This window comes from Triticum aestivum, chromosome 4D (genome assembly GCF_018294505.1).
Source record: "Triticum aestivum cultivar Chinese Spring chromosome 4D, IWGSC CS RefSeq v2.1, whole genome shotgun sequence".
NCBI lineage: Eukaryota > Viridiplantae > Streptophyta > Magnoliopsida > Poales > Poaceae > Triticum > Triticum aestivum.
The window spans coordinates 85969212-85988691 of record NC_057805.1 but is presented as its reverse complement, the minus strand read 5'-3'; the positions used below and the strand labels follow the sequence as shown (position 1 = coordinate 85988691).

The following is a 19480-nucleotide window of genomic DNA, read 5'->3' as shown; positions in this document are numbered from 1 at the left end:
TCACGTAGCCCCTCACTACTTGGTCCGTCCTGGTCTCCAGTCGGCTCAACGGCGGTTGAGGTATGCGCGGGGCTGGGCTCTGCCGACGTAGAACAATAATCTATCCCAGCGAACTCTCACTATATGCTGTTTGCGCGTCAAAGGGGACTCCTGAGCATCGCGACTCATGAGCCTAACTGGTCACGTAGCCCCTCACTCCTTGGTCCATCCTGGTCTCCGGTCAGCCCAATGGCGGTTGAGGTATGCGCGGGGCTGGGCTCTGCCGACGCAGAACGTAAAGCAAATAGGAAGAAAATCGCAAAATCTCGAAGCAAATATTACAAGCATATTGTCCTCACAATACCAAATAAAAGTCTAAACGCCTCCACGAGGCCGGTTACATGTCGCAGGAACGAAACGGGAGAAATGGCCGCAGGTCACCTCTGGACGTCGCCCACACCTGCGGGAGGTGCTCACTCGTGATCAGCTTTGTCTTCACCACCAGCCGCAAGGTCGACGACGCCGGATAGAGGAGCGGAGACAAAGCCACGGAACCTTCTCAGCAAGGCCCCCACTTGACCCCGCACAGCCGCGGCAACTGCCTCGTATTGGTCTTTAGCCACAGGCTCTAGCAGCTCGTCAAGGCGAGCGTTGGGGTCGCGGAGGTGCAGATGGCTGAAGACCCGAGTCAGTGCAGCTGAAGACAGGACGCGAGCTTCTGCCTCTGCCATGGGAGCGAGGCCGTCGACGACCTCCTCAAGCGCCTTCACCACGATAGGAAGCAGCTGGGCGGGGCCGTCCTCGTCGGTGTCCAGAGGCTTCTCCAGGCCGCGCTCATAGAGCGTCTTCAGCGCCTCGCGTGACCTCCTCTCGAGATCGGCGAAGGCCACGCGATCTTCCGCCAGGACTCGTGCCTTGGCGTCAAGATCGGCCTCCCTCGCCCCCATCTTCTGCTCCAGCTCTTCCAACCGGTTGCGCTCGGCAGCCTGCTTCTTCCCCAGCTCCACCAGCTCAGCATCACAGTTCTTGACGGCTTCCTCCCGGGCCTTCATTTCCTCCTCCTTCGCCTGGCGGCAGCGCACCTCTTCAGCGTGCTTGTCGCACAGGCTCTGCAACTCGCCCTCTAGCTCTTGGCAACGGTCACGGGCGGCCTTGGCGTCTTTCAGCGCTGCCTCACGATCGGCTGCAGCACTGGCGGCGCCTTGCTTGTCCTTCTCGGAAGCCGCAGCAGCTTGGCCCAGCGCCGCGCGAACTGCCAGGTCAGAGTGAAGCCAGCCAGAGGCTAGTTCCAGACGCCCGGCCACCACGTGTGGGTCCGCGCTCAGGAGATCCGCCCGCAGCTGGGTCATCTCCGAAATGGCACGCTCCAAGGCAGCATCAGGAGCAGAAGGACCAGGAGGTGGAGGCGCAGTAGTAGGAGGAAGCGACATCATCACCAGGGCTTGGGAGACTGCGGGTTCCGGAGCAGCTGGGACCTCGTCAGCCGCGCCAAGTACCAGGGCCAGCGGGGCCATGGGGGCAGACTCCACGCGGCAGCGCTCTTCTTGGCCTCGCGAGGACGACCGAGCCGGGAAAACACGGGCGCTGCTGCCTCCTTTCCCTGCGGAGGAAGCCACAGCCGCCGAATCCTCCTTCCTCTTCTTCGCCGAAGGTGTCGGCCTAATCAACCAGGAGCGAGCATCAGGAAACAACGAGCACAAACAAGGACAAGACGAAGCTTAAGACACTCACCGGTCCACTGCAACGTATTCCACTGACCGCTTGAGAAGCTTGAGGCCCGACAGCTGCGGGACCTGAGGAGCGGGCGTTCGGACACCAGCGGCGCCGGGCGGAGCGGAAGCGGAACCGGATCCAGCCCCAGGAGGTATCGGGTCGGAGGCGGCACCACGGGCCACCAGCGACGACCTGCTCCTCGTAGGGACAGGAGGCTGCTCCCTACCCCCTCGGTGGGCATCGGCATCGGCATCATCAGGGAGGGCGCGGAGAATCTCGGCCTTGCTCAGTGGGGAAGTCTCCCCCACCTCTTCCAGGGTCTTCTCCGAGTCCTCCTCCTCTTCTCCCTCTCCGTCGGACTCACCAGAAGACACCTCCACCGGGTTCTGCGCCATGGGGGCTTCCGGAAGCGCCGGTGGCACCAGCCCACGTGCATCAAAAGTCGGCCTGGAGGCAATGAATTCCTCCCAGTCCCTGCGCTTGAACAGGGGAAGGAAGGCGCTAGCTGTTGGGGATCGTAGCAGAATTTTAAAATTTTCTACGCATCACCAAGATCCATCTATGGAGTCTACTAGCAACGAGAGGGAAGGAGTGCATCTACATACCCTTGTAGATCGCGAGCGGAAGCGTTCTAGTGAACGGGGTTGATGGAGTCGTACTCGTCGTGATCCAAATCACCGATGACCGAGTGTCGAACGGACGGAACCTCCGCGTTCAACACACGTACGGAGCAGCGACGTCTCCTCCTTCTTGATCCAGCAAGGGGGAAGGAGAGGTTGATGGAGATCCAGCAGCACGACGGCGTGGTGGTGGAAGTAGCGGGGATCCCGGCAGGGCTTCGCCAAGCGCAAGCGGGAGGGAGAGGTGTTGCAGGGGGAGAGGGAGGCGCCAGGGGCTGTTGTCTTGCTGCCCTCCCTCCCCCCACTATTTATAGGGGTCCTGGGGGGCGCCGTCCACCCTGGAGATCCCATCTGAGGGGGGGCGGCGGCCAAGGGGGTGGCTTGCCCCCCAAGGCAAGTGGGGCGCCCCCCACCCCTAGGGTTTCCAACCCTAGGCGCAGGGGGAGGCCCAAGGGGGGCGCCCCAGCCTACTAAGGGCTGGTTCCCTTCCCACTTCAGCCCATGGGGCCCTCCGGGATAGGTGGCCCCACCCGGTGGACCCCCGGGACCCTTCCGGTGGTCCCGGTACAATACCGATAACCCCCGAAACTTTCCCGGTGGCCGAAACTGGACTTCCTATATATAATTCTTCACCTCCGGACCATTCCGGAACTCCTCGTGACGTCCGGGATCTCATCCGGGACTCCGAACAACTTTCGGGTTTCCGCATACTAATATCTCTACAACCCTAGCGTCACCGAACCTTAAGTGTGTAGACCCTACGGGTTCGGGAGACATGCAGACATGACCGAGACGCCTCTCCGGTCAATAACCAACAGCGGGATCTGGATACCCATGTTGGCTCCCACATGTTCCACGATGATCTCATCGGATGAACCACGATGTCGAGGATTCAATCAATCCCGTATACAATTCCCTTTGTCAATCGGTATGTTACTTGCCCGAGATTCGATCGTCGGTATCCCAATACCTTGTTCAATCTCGTTACCGGCAAGTCTCTTTACTCGTACCGTAATGCATGATCCCGTGGCTAACTCCTTAGTCACACTGAGCTCATTATGATGATGCATTACCGAGTGGGCCCAGAGATACCTCTCCGTCATACGGAGTGACAAATCCCAGTCTCGATCCGTGTCAACCCAACAGACACTTTCAGAGATACCCGTAGTGTACCTTTATAGTCACCCAGTTACGTTGTGACGTTTGGTACACCCAAAGCACTCCTATGGCATCCGGGAGTTGCACGATCTCATGGTCTAAGGAAAAGATACTTGACATTGGAAAAAGCTCTAGCAAACGAACTACACGATCTTTTGTGCTATGCTTAGGATTGGGTCTTGTCCATCACATCATTCTCCTAATGATGTGATCCCGTTATCAGTGACATCCAATGTCCATAGTCAGGAAACCATGACTATCTGTTGATCAACGAGCTAGTCAACTAGAGGCTTACTAGGGACACGTTATGGTCTATGTATTCACACATGTATTATGATTTCCGGATAATACAATTATAGCATGAACAATAGACAATTATCATGAACAAAGAAATATAATAATAACCATTTATTATTGCCTCTAGGGCATATTTCCAACACTAGCCGGGTACTCCTGGTTTTCCCCGACTATGAGGCGCAAGACGGCGTCCAATTCGTCACCAGGCAAGTCCCCGGGCCTCAGGCGGGTCTTGGTTTCCTTTTCGTCAAGCTCCCAGAGGGGGCGCGCGCGCGCCTGGAGCGGGGCAACCCGCGGCATCAAGAACTCCTTCAGGAGCATCGCCCCCGTCACCTTGGCCGTCCTCGCGTTGCCCGGCCTCAGGTCGGTCATCATCTGTCCCAGCACCAGCGATGCCCGCTCGTCGACAAGCTCCGCCTTGGGCCACCCCCTGTTGGGAGGGGGCGCCGCTGTGGGCAATTCCAGACGCGGGTCGGCGCGCCGAGCATCCATCATGACCCATTTGGATCAGATATTGTCGGCCCTCTTCCCGGTGCTCGAGATCGAGTTGGCCTTGCCGCAGGCGACGAAATTAGCGTATCCGGTGATATGCTCGCCAGTTACACGGAGGAAGAAGAAATGGCGCAGGAGCGCCACGGATGGCATGACGCCCGGGTATGCCTCGCAGTAATAGGCGAAGATGGATAGGAGGAGGACAGAGTTGGGATGGAGATGCAACACCTGCAGCCCGTAGTGGTCGAGGACTTCATAAAAGAAATCAGAGAAGGGAGGAACCAACCCGACGGTGATGCTACTCGAGAAGAAGGTGCTTCCCTCGGGCTCCGGCTCGTCGGAGGCAAGCCGAAGCTCCGTCTTCCCCCACTAGTTGCCTTCGCCCGCTGTCAGCAGGCGCACGGAGGCGAGGCTCTTCTCCGTGACAGTAGGCGCCTCGAGGGCCGGCTCATACCAAGCCGGTGACGAGGAGGCTCTGACCTTGCACGGCGCCATGGGCGGCAGAAGCAGAGCAAGAGAGGAGCAGATCTAGAGATAGCAGCAACAAGGAGCGAGAAAGGGGATATGGAGCAAGGCAGGGAAGGAGCAATGAAGGCGAGAACTGCCCGCGCCAGCCTTTTGTCAGGTCAAGCAGATGTCGAGGCGGCGTGGGGAAGCGGAGACGCCCACGTCCAATCAACCGCCACGCGTCGACCGAGGCCGCAGGCTTTTGGGGCCCGCGACGCTCCGAACTTGACCCTTGGCTTCGCCGCGAAGCCAAGCCCGAGCGCACCTTGGGCCCGGGGCTACTGTCGGCGTTCTGGGAACGGGGGTCCCCATACTTGCCTGCCTGCGGCCCACGGCGTGGCTAAGCAGCGAGCTGTACAGCCCATCTTCATCAACAAGGCATCCAAGACCCTCGCGAGGGGCCAAGCCTCGCGAGGCGGACGACGCAAGACCTCCTCTGGAGTGGCCTAGCCAGGCGGGCTCACGAGGAGCGGAGATATCAAGGCGGGGCAAACCTCACGAGGCCCTCGTGACGTGAGCCATGACGAACGGTGCTAGGCGGGTGTCAGGCGGGCGCCAGTGCGCACAGCGTCCCCATTTCCTCTTTGGTGCTAAGGAGGTAAGCACAGGCGAAGAGTACCGAGGCATCAGGCAAAGGTTGCCATATTGGTGCAACAAGACCAAGACCAGGAGGACGGCAAGGCGGAGGTCATCGTGGAGCCCAAGACGGCGTCAGCCCAAGGCTTTTCACAGGCGAAGACCGCTTTTGTCAGGATAGCTTGTACTAGCTGTCCCCCTTTAAATTTGCCCGCCGTTGTTGGCTCCCTTCCCGCTCAACATTTGGGAAGAGGACCAGGGCCTATATAAGTAGAACTAGCCACCACAGTAGCAACATCGAATCCAGAGACGCGCACAAGCTCGCAAGCACAAGAACACCTCAACCTCAGGAGGCTGTTCTTCCCTTGTACTGTTCATCATCAGCCCAAGAGGCAATCCAGCACCACCACACTGGAGTAGGGTATTACACCATAACGGTGGCCCGAACCAGTATAAACCCCGTGCCTCTTTCTGTGTTGTGAGTTCGCTGAGTTCGTCCGCAAGATCTTAGCGAGCTAGAACGTAGATCGGTAGGAGGGAAAGACTTCGCGCGCACCCCAGTGTTCGAACCTTAAGGGTTTGCCGGAACCCCACATCCGACAGCTTTAGTTGTTTGCTTTATGGTTTTAGTTGTCTTGAACTCCTGGCTGTACTACTGTTTTGCTTCATTCTATAAAAATGGGGCAGGGGGAACCCTTTTCATTTAAAAAAAGATATGGTTAGAACTGGTTGAAAAGAAAATTCTGAAGGTGTATGCCAGCCAAACCCATAGGGGTGTTGCTTGCGTTCACCTCCATACCTGCTGGTTTAACAAGACAAGGAAAATGCACAATTGTATGGCTTTGCTTGAGAAACGCACCACTCCCGAGCATACTGGGCTGCCGAAATCTCTCAAACTAAATTGACGTTTCTTCCCTCTTCCTCGGCGGAGCTGAAGCATCATTCTGAAACATCAAGGATCACCTACATTTTGCAGAGTTGCAGACCATGAATTTAAGAATCAAGAGTACTCAGACATAGACATCCAAGAAGAAATTCGACTCAGCGTCTAAGCATTCCGCCTAACACACACTTACACAAAATCGAGAAGCCCTTAACGCTCAGGTACAGCCGTACAGGGGCGGCTAAGCGGCACACACATATGCACGGGGCGTGGCCATGATGCCAAAGAGCAGCCGGAGTTCGTTGCTGGCCGCGCCGGCGCCGTCCGCATCGACAACTGCCGCCGAAGGCGTTCGCGTGAGTTTCCCGCGAACCCATCGCCACAATCCCTCCCTCAGTCCTCACGCACCGCGGCCCTCGCCATCGCCGGACTCCGGTTTCGGCTCCCTCCCAATGCCACCAGGAGTGCATCGCGCCCAATCGAAGACGGACGGGCCGGGCACACCTCCATGGTTTCATGGAGATTCCCTCGCACCCAGCATCTCCGTCCCACCGCCGTCGCCCGTGCGTGTGAGAGGTAGATGAAGCGGAGGGGACGAACGATGGCAGTGGCTGCTCAGGGCCTCAGGCGAATCGGTTCGATGGATGGGCTAACACGTTGCTTAGACACGCCAGCCCAATCAACCACATGTCTATTTTAGGGCACCAAAACCTACTTGAAGTCTTTCTCCAAAAAAAAACCTACTTGAAGTAAAATTTACAACACCAAAAAAATGCATCTTCGCAAACCAATATGTGATTGGATAATTAGGAAGACAGTGGTATACCCAGCCCACTAGGGTTTAAATTTTGATGCTCGCATTTATCCTGAAATGCCGGTTCGGTCTCTTGGAGGTGCTCATAGGGGTGCGCGTGTGACTTTATAAAATCTCAAGATGAGATGCTGGCTGAGTCTCTCGGAGGTGCTCATAGGGGTAGGATGCGCGTGTGTGCATTCATAGAGGTGAGTATACGCATGTATATATATGAGTGCTTGTGTCTGTAATATGTTAAAAAATGTATCTTCAACAGCTGCACTAAAATAGGGCACATCGAAACATACAAACACATTTTTTTAAAGACACATCGCATAGTTCATTTAAAACATTTTAGACATCCAAACATTGCAATGATTAAAACTAGATAAACATAAAAGTCACCCTTCTACTTGATAACCCTAAACATATCTACTCGCCCGATTAATAGTCGGCGTCGATAGAGTTCCAATGCGCCATGGTCTCCTCACCAGAGGAGTTCAACTCCTACTCTTCCTTGTTCGACTCGAGGTTGATCACCGTCAAGGGGCCAGCCTCGTCCTCCTTCTGGACCCTCCTCCTCCTCCTCCTCCTCCTCCTCCTTCTTCTTCTTCTTCTTCTCATGGTCCTGTTGGCGCTCGAAATTGGCATGATCACAAAGAGTGACTTGTGGCTATAATGGGATGAGGTTAAAATTATGAGTTCATGTCACCATTTGATGGATCTCTTCAAGATGATCGAAATAGATATGAAGATGGTCCAAAACGGAGCTCACATGCAAAAGATATGACAATTTCGGAGATACCCGTGTTAACATCAGATTAGAAAATGGCATGAAACATAATTAAGATGGCCTTGGATGGGAAAAGTTTCTACATGAAAGTTCTTCGTCTCATCGAAACGGACGATTTTGATATAAAAATCGTCTTAATCCGATGTCATATGCAAAAGTTACACTTTGCGATCCGGGCAAGGATCCGGACGTCCGGACAACTTTTTTCTGTTGCAGATGTTAGAAAACAGCCCGAAATACCCTCAAGATGACCTCAAATCGAAAAGTGTTTCAACAGAAAAGTTGTGCAACTCGTCGACGGTTGATTTTGATATAAAAATCATCTTAATCCAAGTTCGTATGTAAAAGTTGCAGCCCGATTAGTGAGCTGCTGTCAGAAAACTGGGCTAGGCCGGATCATCTGAGCCTTGATCCGGACATCCGGGCCGGAGGTCGTGAATAGTCCGTGTTTTGTTAGGTTTTGATGATTTGGACGGCTAAGCAAGTCCTTTTCTTATACGGGAAGTCCATCCGCTTTTTATATAGACAAGAGGTGACGGCCAATTGAACAACAACACACAATCGCAAACGCATTTACAACTTTTTCATCTACGTTTTGTCCCTCCCTCGTTCTTGCTCCCTCGTTTTTCGTGTTGGAGAGCTGCAAATCCCGAGGCTCTAGGGGCGGCTTGACCGACCTAGGGCAGCCCATAGCCGCCGTACTCCCCGACGGGGTCCCTCCTGGGAGTGTGGGGTTTCGGTCCTCAAAAGTTCTCTCCGGTTGTCTTGTGAATCGCGCTTCCAGTGAGACTCCTTCAACGTGAGCTGCGGTGCATCACCCACGGCGTCGAGGGTACACGTGACGTGTTCATGTGCGAACAGGTCCCACTTCCAGAAGAATTCTGCCTTGTACTGGATGTACTGTTGATTCTCCCTCGTGAACCTCGCCATAGCCTCAGCATCGATCTGGCCATAAACAATGTGTATCTCCCTCTTCTTCTTTACATGGCACAACGGTCATCGATGAACCGACAAACTCTGCATCCTCCCGGAAGCGATCTCTGGGAAGTTCATCCCTCGCGCGGTCGGTCGAACCCCCAAGCGGCGATATCACAGGTGCGTGCGATGATCTCTGTCGTCGTGAACATGCCAAGACAGTACCCCCGGCCGTCGAACTGGAACTCGACGTCGTAGTGGCCGAAGTTTTGCTTCCACACCTGTTTGAAGTCGGTATTACTCTTTGGCTTTTGCTTCGGCGGCATCGCGGTGGGAAGCTACGGGTGTGGCAACGGCGACGGGGTCGAGCGATGCGGCCCGGTGCGGCAACAGTGAAGGTAGGAGGTGGATCCGGCGGCGGTGCCCGATTTGGATACGGCAACGATGGGCGATTTGGTGGATGCAACGGTGCGGCGATAATGGGGAGAGGTGGATCCAGCGGCGGTCGTGGATTCGGCCGGAGGCTGCCAAATTTAGTGGCGTTGGCCGCGTGAGACCGCGGGAAGCTGGGCGCGGGGGGTCGGTGCGGCAAGTGGGCTGCACACGGTTGCGGGAGACTGCCGTTTGTTTTCCGCAGCCGAGTGAAGTCTGAAATAAACCTTGAAGTCGTAGAGCTCGACTGAAATAAACCTCAACGTCCAAATCCCTGAAATCGGTACCCTACCTTTCTAATCCCGGTTGTTTTGAACCTTCCGCCGTTTTTAGGACGGGATTTGATGACATGGCAGTGGGAGGCTGGGATTTCTGTCTTTGACCAAATTAATGGCTGTCGCCTGCTCACCTGCGAGCCGCCGTCATGCACATTCGACTACCATCGGCTATCCATGCTACGCCGTCATGCCCATGTCCTGTGCTTCGTCCTCGCCGACTTCTTCTGCATCGCGTGTGTTCTGTTTCGCATGTACAGTATATATCTCACCGGAAATAGATCAGAAGCACGCCTGTATATGCGTACATTTACGTGTGTAGACGGTGGGTAGAATCGATGCAGCAGCTTAGTCGCTTGTACGTGTGTGTTCTGCTGTGTACTTGTGCATCGATTAGCTCGGAAGGTTGCTTGGATCGTGTATTAGGTATGCCTCGCAGCTGCAAGCACGGCATGGAGTTGATAGGCGACACGGGACAGGACTTCTGCGAGTGCGCTCTCTCGGGCTCCGCGTCCGGCCGAGGCCTTCAACGGCAGCGTCCACGCCAGGACACGTCTGGCCTTCGGGCCCCGAGGTCGAGCGGTACGTCAAGCCGGTGCATGGCATCAGTAGTCGGAGCCAGATACAAATATTATGGGATCATCCCGGTGACCCCGGCGAGCAGAGAACCAGCGACACGATGGTCGGCAAGACTCGCGGCAGCCCAGGCGATGTAGAAGCCGGTGAGACTGTCGGCAGCTCGCTCGCCGGTGTAGGAAACCGTCTGTGCCACCATGGCTAGCATCGTGAATGAGCAGGTCCTAGTACACCACTCGGCGATCCTGGCACAACCAGCGAGTCACGCAGCTCCCGTGGCCGCTCGCATCATGAGGGTGCAGTCCGCCGCCGTGCAGGAGCTGCATCCAGACAGCAACAAAGAAGATTTTTGAACCCACCTGCAGGTGTTAGCTGACTCATCGATCCCGGTCTTTCCCGGTGCCATGTAGGAATCCTCTGCTTGGATACGACCTTAAGGTTCAAAACGACCGGGATCGACAAGGTCAGGATACTGATTTCAAGGATTTAAACGCCAGGGTTTGTTTCAGTCAGGGTCTACAACTTGAGGGTTTATTTTAGACTTCACTCTCCACAGCCCAAGTGTTGAATATTTGCGACACTTGGTTCTGTTTTTTTGCAGGCCTAAAAAAATTGACCAACTTTTGCAAGTAGCTAGGGGCTATTGGAGCTCTATTTTTTCCTCAACTGCCCTAAAAAGCGGTTAAGCCCGCTATTGGAGATGCTCTTAGGACATGTTGCCCAGGTCGCGATACAGTGGATCTAAAACAAAGATCCAATAGCCAGAAGCGGCTAGATCACGAAAACGGACGGCCTAAGCTAAGGGGCTTGAGAGTAGGACCGGATGTCCGAGCGAGCTTTTCGGCTCGGCCCGAAGCTCGCTCCAGCTCGGCCCGTTACAGCTCGGCCCGATACAATAAACGAGCGAGCCCAGTTGGAAAAAGAGGCCCGATTCCCGACCGAGCCGAGCCGAGTTTCGCCCGGTCCAACTCGGTGACTCGCTCGAGGCCCAGCCCAATTCGTCCATCTCCATCGCACCGCACGCAACGCATTAGGGCACGAGAGAAGCAGAGAGAGCGCCGCCTCCCCCTTTCTCTGCTCTGTGCTGCCTCGCCCCTTTCTCTGCTCTGCGCCGCAAAGCTGGATCGACGGCGACGAGCGACGCCGCGTCTCCTAACCACACCGACAGCAACGGGCTCGACGGCGACGGGCGACGCCACGTTTCCTCACCACGCCGGACGCAGACGGACGCGCCTCCCCTGGTTTCTCGCCGAACGTGACGAGCGGGAGCAGGTACCTCCTTCCTTTCCAATCCCTAGCCGCAACTCTCTGAACTACTATTACGCATGTGATGGATCAATGGATGGATGGATCGATGGATGTACTCATGTAGTTCTTCCGTCCCAATCCCTAGCCGTAGGTGTCTAAACTAGCATGCATCTGATGGATGGATGGATGGATGGATGGATGGATGATGGATCGATCGATGGATGTAGTCATGTAGATGTAGGGCTAGATGGATGGATCATGGATGGATGTATTGTAGCCTGTAGGGCTAGATCTAGAAGAGCCGGATGGATGGATCATGGATGGATGGAGTTATAGGGCAGAATGGATCGAAATTTTCATTGATTCCATGTGTAATTAGTTTTCTGCTGTTGATGATCTACTTGCTGTAGCATAGCAGCTTGAAAAAAAACTACTTGCTGGGAAATTACATTGATTCCATGTGTAATTAGTTTACTTCTGTCGATGATTGACCGTGTGTTGTTTGCTGATGTGTGCAGAGGCCTATCGTCGCAACAATAGTCAAGGAAAAGGGGAAGGCGAATGGGAAGGAGAAGGAGAAAGAGAGGACCTTGGACTCCATTATGAAGAGTAAGTTGCCGGTCTCGGGGACCTCCGCCTCGACGTCCCCCTGACCCCACCGGCGCTGGCGTGCGTGCCGGAATCGCCGCTGCCTCTGGCTCCGCAAACGACTATGAGAGGGAGGCTACATCTTCCCAAGTATGTGTGTGCAAAATATATATTTGTGCAAGCTCATGTATGTGCTGTTTTTGCTTTTTGAAAGTCAAATTTATGTGTGCCCAAGCTCATATGTGCTGTTTTTGGTATCCAAATGTCAAATATATGTTTGTGCAAGCTCATGTGTGTGCTTTTTTTGGTGTCCAAATCTCAGATATATGTTTGTGCAAGCTCATGTGTGTGTCCAAAAGTCAAATATATGTGTGTCCAAGCTCATGTGTGTGTTGTTGTTGTGTGCTAGGCAATGAAGCATGATAAGTAAGTGGAGGAGGATCATGAAGATGTGGAAGAGGATGAGGAGGAGGATGAGGAAGAGCAAGATACTTTGTTTGAGGTGCCGTCTGGGGTTGGTGACAAATCAGATTTAGATGAATTTCCGGATAGTGAAAATTTCTTTGTTTCGCTGTCAATATTTGATGTTTTTGCTGTGTAAAGTTCAAAGGATGTGCTGTCCAAAATTCAATAGAAATGCTGCCCAATTCTTTCTCTCATATCTCTTGCATTGTTACAATTTTTGTAGAAGAATTCATAGAAGAAAGCTTATTTTTCATTACTATGACCATTTCTTAAAACAATATACTGCTGGACGTTTCATTTTAAGCAGTATAAACTGTTTTTCTTTCAACATATGGGTTTAATTACTGCAAAACAATCAACATTGTGGACTATATACAGAGGTTCTGTCTTCTGTAAGTAAAATGAAACTGGTGGCAGCTGGCTTTCGAGCCGGCTCGGTCTGAGCCGAGCCATACCCAAAACGAGCCGAGCCGCTTGAAGTAGGCTCGTTGGCTGAGCGAGCCGAGCCGAGCTGAGCCGCTCCAGAGCGAGCCAAAGCCAGGCTCGGATCAAGCTCGGCTCGGCTCGGCTCGTGTCCAGCCCCTACCTGAGAGGGCTAGGAAATGGCTCGTCTTACTGTCCTAAAAAATGAGCCTGTGCTAGGTTCTAGATTGGGTTCATGCCAGATCCTTCACCTTTTGCCAAATTTTGGTTATATATCAGTGACAACCTGCAAAGAGAAACTGGCCAGTTTGGAACGCAGAAATTTCACGCGAGCTCGTGGTTCCAGAAAACAGATCAACATATAATCCCAGAAAAAATACCGCATTCCACACCTGGCGCTTGAGATTGTTCATACTTAGGGTGGCAAACAAAGGCAACAATGCTCTAGAAAAACCATTCGAATACAGCAGTAAAACCATTCCAAAAGTTTTTTACTTAGGGTGGCAAAACACAGTATATACTCTCCGTCCATCTCTTCCATCAGAGCTGGTCTCGACCTGTAACAACGACGACACACTGGCTGGCTAAGGTGCCCTCAAGCTGCTCAAGGCGCTACTAGCACTCTCCCTCCATAGGTAGATAATTAGATAGATAGCTCGCCGACGGATCAGTAGCTGTAGTTCTTGACGAACATGTTCTCGCTGGCTTCCGCGGCCTCGCCGTCGCTGGTGTACTTGCCGAGCTGCGCCAGGGAGTTGGCCTTGGCGCGCAGCAGCAGCGCCTCCTGCGCCGCGGCCACGTTCTCCGGCCGCCCACCCCACGTCTTGAGGCAGGTGTTCTGGAGCGCCCGCGCGTAGGAGAAGGACACGTGCCACGGGTTCGGCGCCTGGTTCATCGCGTTCAGGTTCAGCGTCGCCTCCACCTCCGACTGACCGCCAGACAAGAACTGCACCACCACAGAAAAGAAACAACATAGGATGTAAGCTTCTGCAGAAATAATATAATGGTTTGTTGATTTCTGAAGGCATACTATTTTGGCACTTTTTAGTTACCATGCAAACTGGTTGTTGAGGATAGTGTCTTGTCAACATAATCTTATATTCATGATTGTGCATTTAGGTTTGGGAGGGTGCTCTGCTCACCATGATGCCGGGGACGGAAGGGGGGATCCTTCTCTGGAGGAGCTTGAGGGTGTAGCTGGCCACTTCCTCGGGGGTGGCCCTGTCCTTGCACTCGGCACCAGGGGTCACCATGCTTGGCTTCAGGAGGATGCCCTCAAACATGACGTTGTTCTGGGCCATGTAGTAGAAGGTCTCCGCCCACACCTTCTGCGCGACCTCGAAGGTCCTCTCGATGCCGTGCTCACCGTCGAGCATGATCTCAGGCTCCACAATCGGCACCAGCCCATTGTCCTAGAACATCAACAAACAAGAGGTTTACATATCCACTAGAATGTTGTGCCTCGCCATTGTGCTGTAGAAGTTTGGTCTGTCAGGAAATGGGAACAATACCTGTGAGATGGCCGCGTAACGGGCAAGACCCCAGGCAGCTTCCTTGACAGCAAGCTCAGATGGGCCATTAGGAATGCTGACAACAGTGCGCCTGCAAGAGAACTTCATGTCAGCTAGGGTGACTTAATGGAAGGTAAACTGTCCTTGTAGTTGTAGGAGCAAATATCTAACCACTTGGCGAAGCGGGCGCCTTGCTGGTAGTATGCTGCTTCACGGGAGGCAAGGCCATCGAGACCTTGGCACCATGACTCATCGTTGGAACCAACAAGTGGCACAAGACCCTGAGAATGAGCACCAGTTTAGAAGAATGTTTTGTTTCTAAGCTTGAAATAAACCTGGGATCATCAGTTTTTGCTTGTAATGTATAGCTAGTCACATGAGCACATATGATTCTTCTGATGCATTAGTAATAGTAGCAGTTTGAATCTTTAGTTTAGAATTGTTTTAATTAAAAAACTCTGATAAGGGAATGCACGAAGAAAATCATGTGTCAGTTTGGAGTGAAATCACAAATCAGTGGGCAGCCTACCTTGTCAACCTTGATACCGGGAACGATTCCCTGCTCGACAAGGATGTCAACAATCTTCTTGCCATCAACAGTCGACTGGTAGAGGGTCTCCTCAAAGAGGATAGCACCAGAGATGTAGTTTCCCAATCCTGGTGGAGTGACAAGGAGGGTCCGGTAAGCCTGGCGGTTAGCCTCAGTGTTCTCAAGGCCAATCGAGGCGAGTCTCTTGCCACAGGTGGCATTCGACTCATCCATGGCAAGGATACCCCTGCCTGGCGATGCGATGGTTTTCTGCAGCAGGAATAATAAAGCTTGAGATCTTCTGAACCATACTGAACGGAAGCTTTACTCATTTAGTAGAGATTTTACTGTTGTGAAGTTGATGATTTATGCTATCAAAATTTCAAGTCAAAAGCAATTATGTGGTTTTGTTATGACTTACGAACCTTCAGATGTATTGCTGAGCTGAAGCAGGACACATGGATTCAAACAATGATATCAATGGAATGCAAGTTGTTTAATTTCTGTGTGCCTTGATGCATCGTGCCTTATCATTACAGCTAGTGCTGATTAACCTGTGTCATGTCTTACTGCAGATGTCTAATCCAGAAACATATCACGTTTATGTTTGGAGTTTCACAAGCTCCTTTTTGGTACAACACAACATCAATCATATCTATTTAATTTGCAGCGATCAAGATAGAAAAGTTACTGTACCAATGCAATATAGAAAAATACGTTATGAATGTTAATTCGGACTAGAGATTTTGGTATGATCAAAAACAGCCAAATAATACTCCTCTGCCTGACAAAACATTGGTCTTACGTCCAATGGATTATGATAAACGGTACCGGGTAACTGTTCATCCTAATAATACATTTGAGTTATCTCTGGTAGTTTCTGTACTGACAATACATCCAGATCTCCCCTTCCCACTGATGTAATAAAGAGGATTCTCCCGAGAAGTTACTGCCCATCAAACTAATACACGCATATGCATGGCAAAATTGTAGAATTATACTGTTGGTGTTAAGAAAGCATACCGCGGTTTTGACAAGCTCATCGGCGTACGCGCTGGCACGGACAACCATGGAGACGGTCATCGGCTTGGGGGCGGCAGCCTGGCGCGTGGCGCCCCATTCGGCCTTCTTGGGAAGGAAAGACGACTTGAGGAGAGTAGCAGACGCCATTGTTTCTGGAGGCAAGCAGATCAGGTGCTACCCTCTTCTTTGACACACCTTACAATTGCAGCCTTTCCTTAGGGGGGGTGAGAAGTGCAGCAACCGCTGAGATATAAGGGTGAGCACCTGGGTGCACAAGGGATATGAGTTGTGAGGTGGAGGTTGGCCTTTTGGATATGGATGGCTGTGATTTGGTTGCTCCAATCCTCTTGCCACCTCCTTTTTGTCCTGGCTCTGCCACATGGCTGTCTCTATGATTTCGTTCCCTTTTCTGTGTACCATGTAAAGCCTGTATAATACTGAATTTTTTTCTTGTTTGCGCTATGCGGTCCATAAATATTGTCTGAATGTTCTTGTCCTTAAGGATGATGGTCTTGGCGATGAACCGCTCTGCGTTTCTGTGGGTGCATTTCACCAAGGGTTATCACCCATGAGTGTCTTCTGACGGTCGAGATGCCCTGATATATTGCATCCATGTATTTGTCCAGTAACCGTTGATTTCAAGGAATAAATCGGTTTTCTCAGTCAGTCTTTTGGTGATAACAACTCGAGCTGTGGCTTGTGTGGTACACCGTTCTTTGTTCTGGCTCTAAGACAGAGTGCTGCTTCTCCTTGTGCTCCAGTGCCTGGCTGCAGAAAACACATCCACCATCAACATGACACTCCCTGTCAAGGATGCCATCAGGAGGAAACCAACCATGCAATAATCTTGTATGTAATCCCTGGACCCCATGATTCTTGATATAATGCTTTCAATTAGGAAAAAATGATCTTTCCCTAGCCTTACTAAAATATCTGAATTTAGATGTCATAATATATTTCATACCAAAATGCATTAGTAGGAACTAGGAAGTGTCACACTGGCTAGGAGAAAAACAGAGAAACAAGGATACAAAAATGCATATTTTCCAGACTGGAGGTGTTTGATAAAAGTTTAAAGCGTAAAGCAGAAAAGGAATTTGGCACCTTTGTCTACTCACCATAAACATTAACATCCGAGAGCGAGTTGGTATGTGGCACCTAGTGCCCTCAACGAAAGGACAAGACACAAAATACGATGAAAGGGATTTTACTACTGAATAACAAAAGCCAGTAATTACAAATACTCCCTCCGTCCAAAAAAACTTGTCATTCAAATAGACAAAAAGGGGTGTATCTAGAACTAAAATACATCTAGATACATCCCCTTTTATTCATTTTGATGACAAGTATTTCCGGACGGAGGGAGTAGTTTACAAGTACATAAGGTTGGCCTACTTAGATCAGACGATGTCCTATAACTCCGCAGAAATACATCAATAGAGACTCCCTATGGTGTATGTGACTTCTCCCATGAGGTGTATTAGCATGCCTGAACAAAAACACTCGCTATCACAAGCTTAATGTGCATGATGCCTGTGCTGCACATGCCACCAGGTCTTGAAGTCTGATCACATCATTCAATCCACATACTGTGTATTTATCTTGGTGTTGTCAAAAGGGCCATGAGGCTTCTTTCATCAGTTCAAGCAGATGATGAGTGTGTGCAGAGAGTTGTTGCTTTGCTGCCAGCACTTCAATTAGCTTCAAATGATAATGAATCACAAGAAGCGGTCTACCCTTCAATTAAATTCATTTCATGCTTCAGATTAATCAGATATAGCATCGGCTGAGAAACTCTTCACTTGTCATAGTTTTCAATCAGCAGAAATTAAAAATTGGCATTATCAGTATTAACTGAACGGAATTGAATTGACTTCTAATGTAGTTTGAATCGCACAGTAGCTTTTGATTTAACATATTCTGTGCATATTGGTGAGGACCAGGTTTGTAGGTCCAAGGGCAAGCCGATGATGAGCCCAAACTCCAGGTTCCTTTTTCTTTTCTTGCTCAAGGGATGTCTTCACCTGAATTGCTGGTAAATTGGTGCGGTCTTGTAATTCCTCTTTGTATGCCTTCTCAGATCATTCACATGGTTGAAGTATTGGTGGATTGGTGCTGACTGCAGTTCATTCTTGACACATACCGTTGTGACATCTAGTTGGAGCAAACTCTCTTCTTCAACTCTGCTGCTTTAGAAACCTCATTAATCGGTTTCAAGCAAGCTTCTACAGCTGCTACAGGAGTGGTACTAGATAAAAATGCCACAAGCTTCTGCCTAAGTAATGGCGACAGCTTCTCGCAGCCTGTCAACAACTCCAATGATGGGAGCACTCCTTTCTTCACCAGCACTATAAATGCACACCTCACACACTGCTCGATGGCCTCCTTCCTCCGCACCTCATAGTTCTCAATCAGAAGAAATAAGAACTCAAGTAGCACGTTTGTGATATCTACATACTGAGATATTGAGTTCAACATCAGAAGCATTGCGGGCTCAATGTTCATGACGTTACCCTTAGTCTCATCAAAAAACAGCCAGTCGTAGAACAGCGCCAACTTCGCATTCGCTACAATGTACCCCTTGCTGCAACTAGTCAGCAACCAACCGATGACCGCCCAGCGGGCAATGACACCGGACTGTATAACCTCATTGGTCGGGTGGTACCCGCAGCATATGAACCGGACAATGTCCGGTATCCTCTCCTCCCCTCCAGGCACCATCAAATGCTTCCTCGCAAACCACAGCTGGTACCTCTTCTGGCCTCCCCACTTCACATTGCTCATCATGAACAGCAGTTGCGTCTCCATCTCCGGCGAGATAGACAAGGCTGTGCACCAACCTGGAGTGACAACCCGGCAGATGTCAGTGTTGCGGGCCAGCATCAAGTCTTTCCAAAATCCCTGGAACTCCGGCACGAGCACCAGTTCATGGAGCGACCGCACAAGGTCCCTCCCGATCAGCGTGCACACCTGGAAGTGGTCCCGCAGCACCGAGACGCAGAAGGATACCAGCTTCTCTCCGCACTCTTCGAGGTTCTTCGCGCTCTTGCACTCCTCGCAGTTGCTGCACTCGGCGCTCCTGGGGAACGGGGCGAGGCGGTTCCTGGCGAGGAGGCGGAGGAAGGCGAAGACGGCGGAGGCGAGGAGCTGCGGCTCCTCGGCGGCGAGGAAGGAGGAATGCTCGCGGATGAGGTCGGGGAGGCGGGCGTCTCCGGGGAAGGGCACGCGGCGGAGGAGGGAGAGTAGTAGGGGCGCGAAGCCCGGCGCGGCCGCGCGGGTGAGCTCAGCGGCGGCAAGGAGGAGGCGGGCGCGTGGGTGGGGGAGGAGGAGGGGGAAGGGGAGCGAGAGGAGGGCCGAGGCGAAGGAGTGGTAGAAGGCGGGGAAGCGGCCCCCGGCGGCGTGGAGGAGGAGGAGCAGGCGGCGCGGGAGAGGGGACGGGTGGGTGAGGAAGGAGAAGGCTAGGGCGTGGGGGAGGTGCGGAGAGGAGAGATCGGAGGGGGATGGGTCGGGGAGGAGGAGGTGAGCGGAGAGGAGAGGGTGCTCCGGGGAGGAGGTTGACGTGGGGGGCGGACTGTGGTCGCCGCCGGCGAGCAGCCGTGGCGGCGGCGGCGTCATCGCGGGTGGCCGGAGGATGAAAAGAGGTTAGCGGTCGATGATGGATAGATGGGTCCTTTTTTTTAGGTT

General features: G+C 52.3%; 2 protein-coding genes across 2 annotated transcripts; both read right to left on the bottom strand.

Moving 5' to 3' along the window:
- Nucleotides 1-13178: 13178 nt before the first annotated feature.
- Nucleotides 13179-16102, bottom strand: LOC100415821 (fructose-bisphosphate aldolase, chloroplastic). The gene is made up of 6 exons (XM_044518121.1): nucleotides 15797-16102; nucleotides 14774-15043; nucleotides 14416-14525; nucleotides 14245-14335; nucleotides 13876-14145; nucleotides 13179-13679 (listed from the first exon to the last, which is right to left on the bottom strand). Exons 1-6 carry the CDS (start codon nucleotides 15941-15943, stop codon nucleotides 13401-13403), a joined length of 1167 nt encoding a protein of 388 aa, XP_044374056.1. The 5' UTR covers nucleotides 15944-16102; the 3' UTR covers nucleotides 13179-13400.
- Nucleotides 16103-16987: 885 nt separating this feature from the next.
- LOC123096382 (integrator complex subunit 3) lies at nucleotides 16988-19480 on the bottom strand. The gene has a single exon (XM_044518120.1). It carries the CDS (start codon nucleotides 19409-19411, stop codon nucleotides 17951-17953), a length of 1461 nt encoding a protein of 486 aa, XP_044374055.1. The 5' UTR covers nucleotides 19412-19480; the 3' UTR covers nucleotides 16988-17950.

Bases quoted from the DNA above. Each gene is read 5' to 3' on its own strand.
- LOC123096382 (XM_044518120.1), bottom strand. From the start codon at position 19,411: ATGACGCCGCCGCCGCCACGGCTGCTCGCCGGCGGCGACCACAGTCCG.
- LOC100415821 (XM_044518121.1), bottom strand. From the start codon at position 15,943: ATGGCGTCTGCTACTCTCCTCAAGTCGTCTTTCCTTCCCAAGAAGGCC. The intron at 14,146-14,244 runs GTATTGTTCCCA...TTGATGTTCTAG, and splicing joins GTTACGCGGCCATCTCACAG to GACAATGGGCTGGTGCCGAT. The intron at 13,680-13,875 runs GTGAGCAGAGCA...GTGGTGGTGCAG, and splicing joins CTTCCGTCCCCGGCATCATG to TTCTTGTCTGGCGGTCAGTC.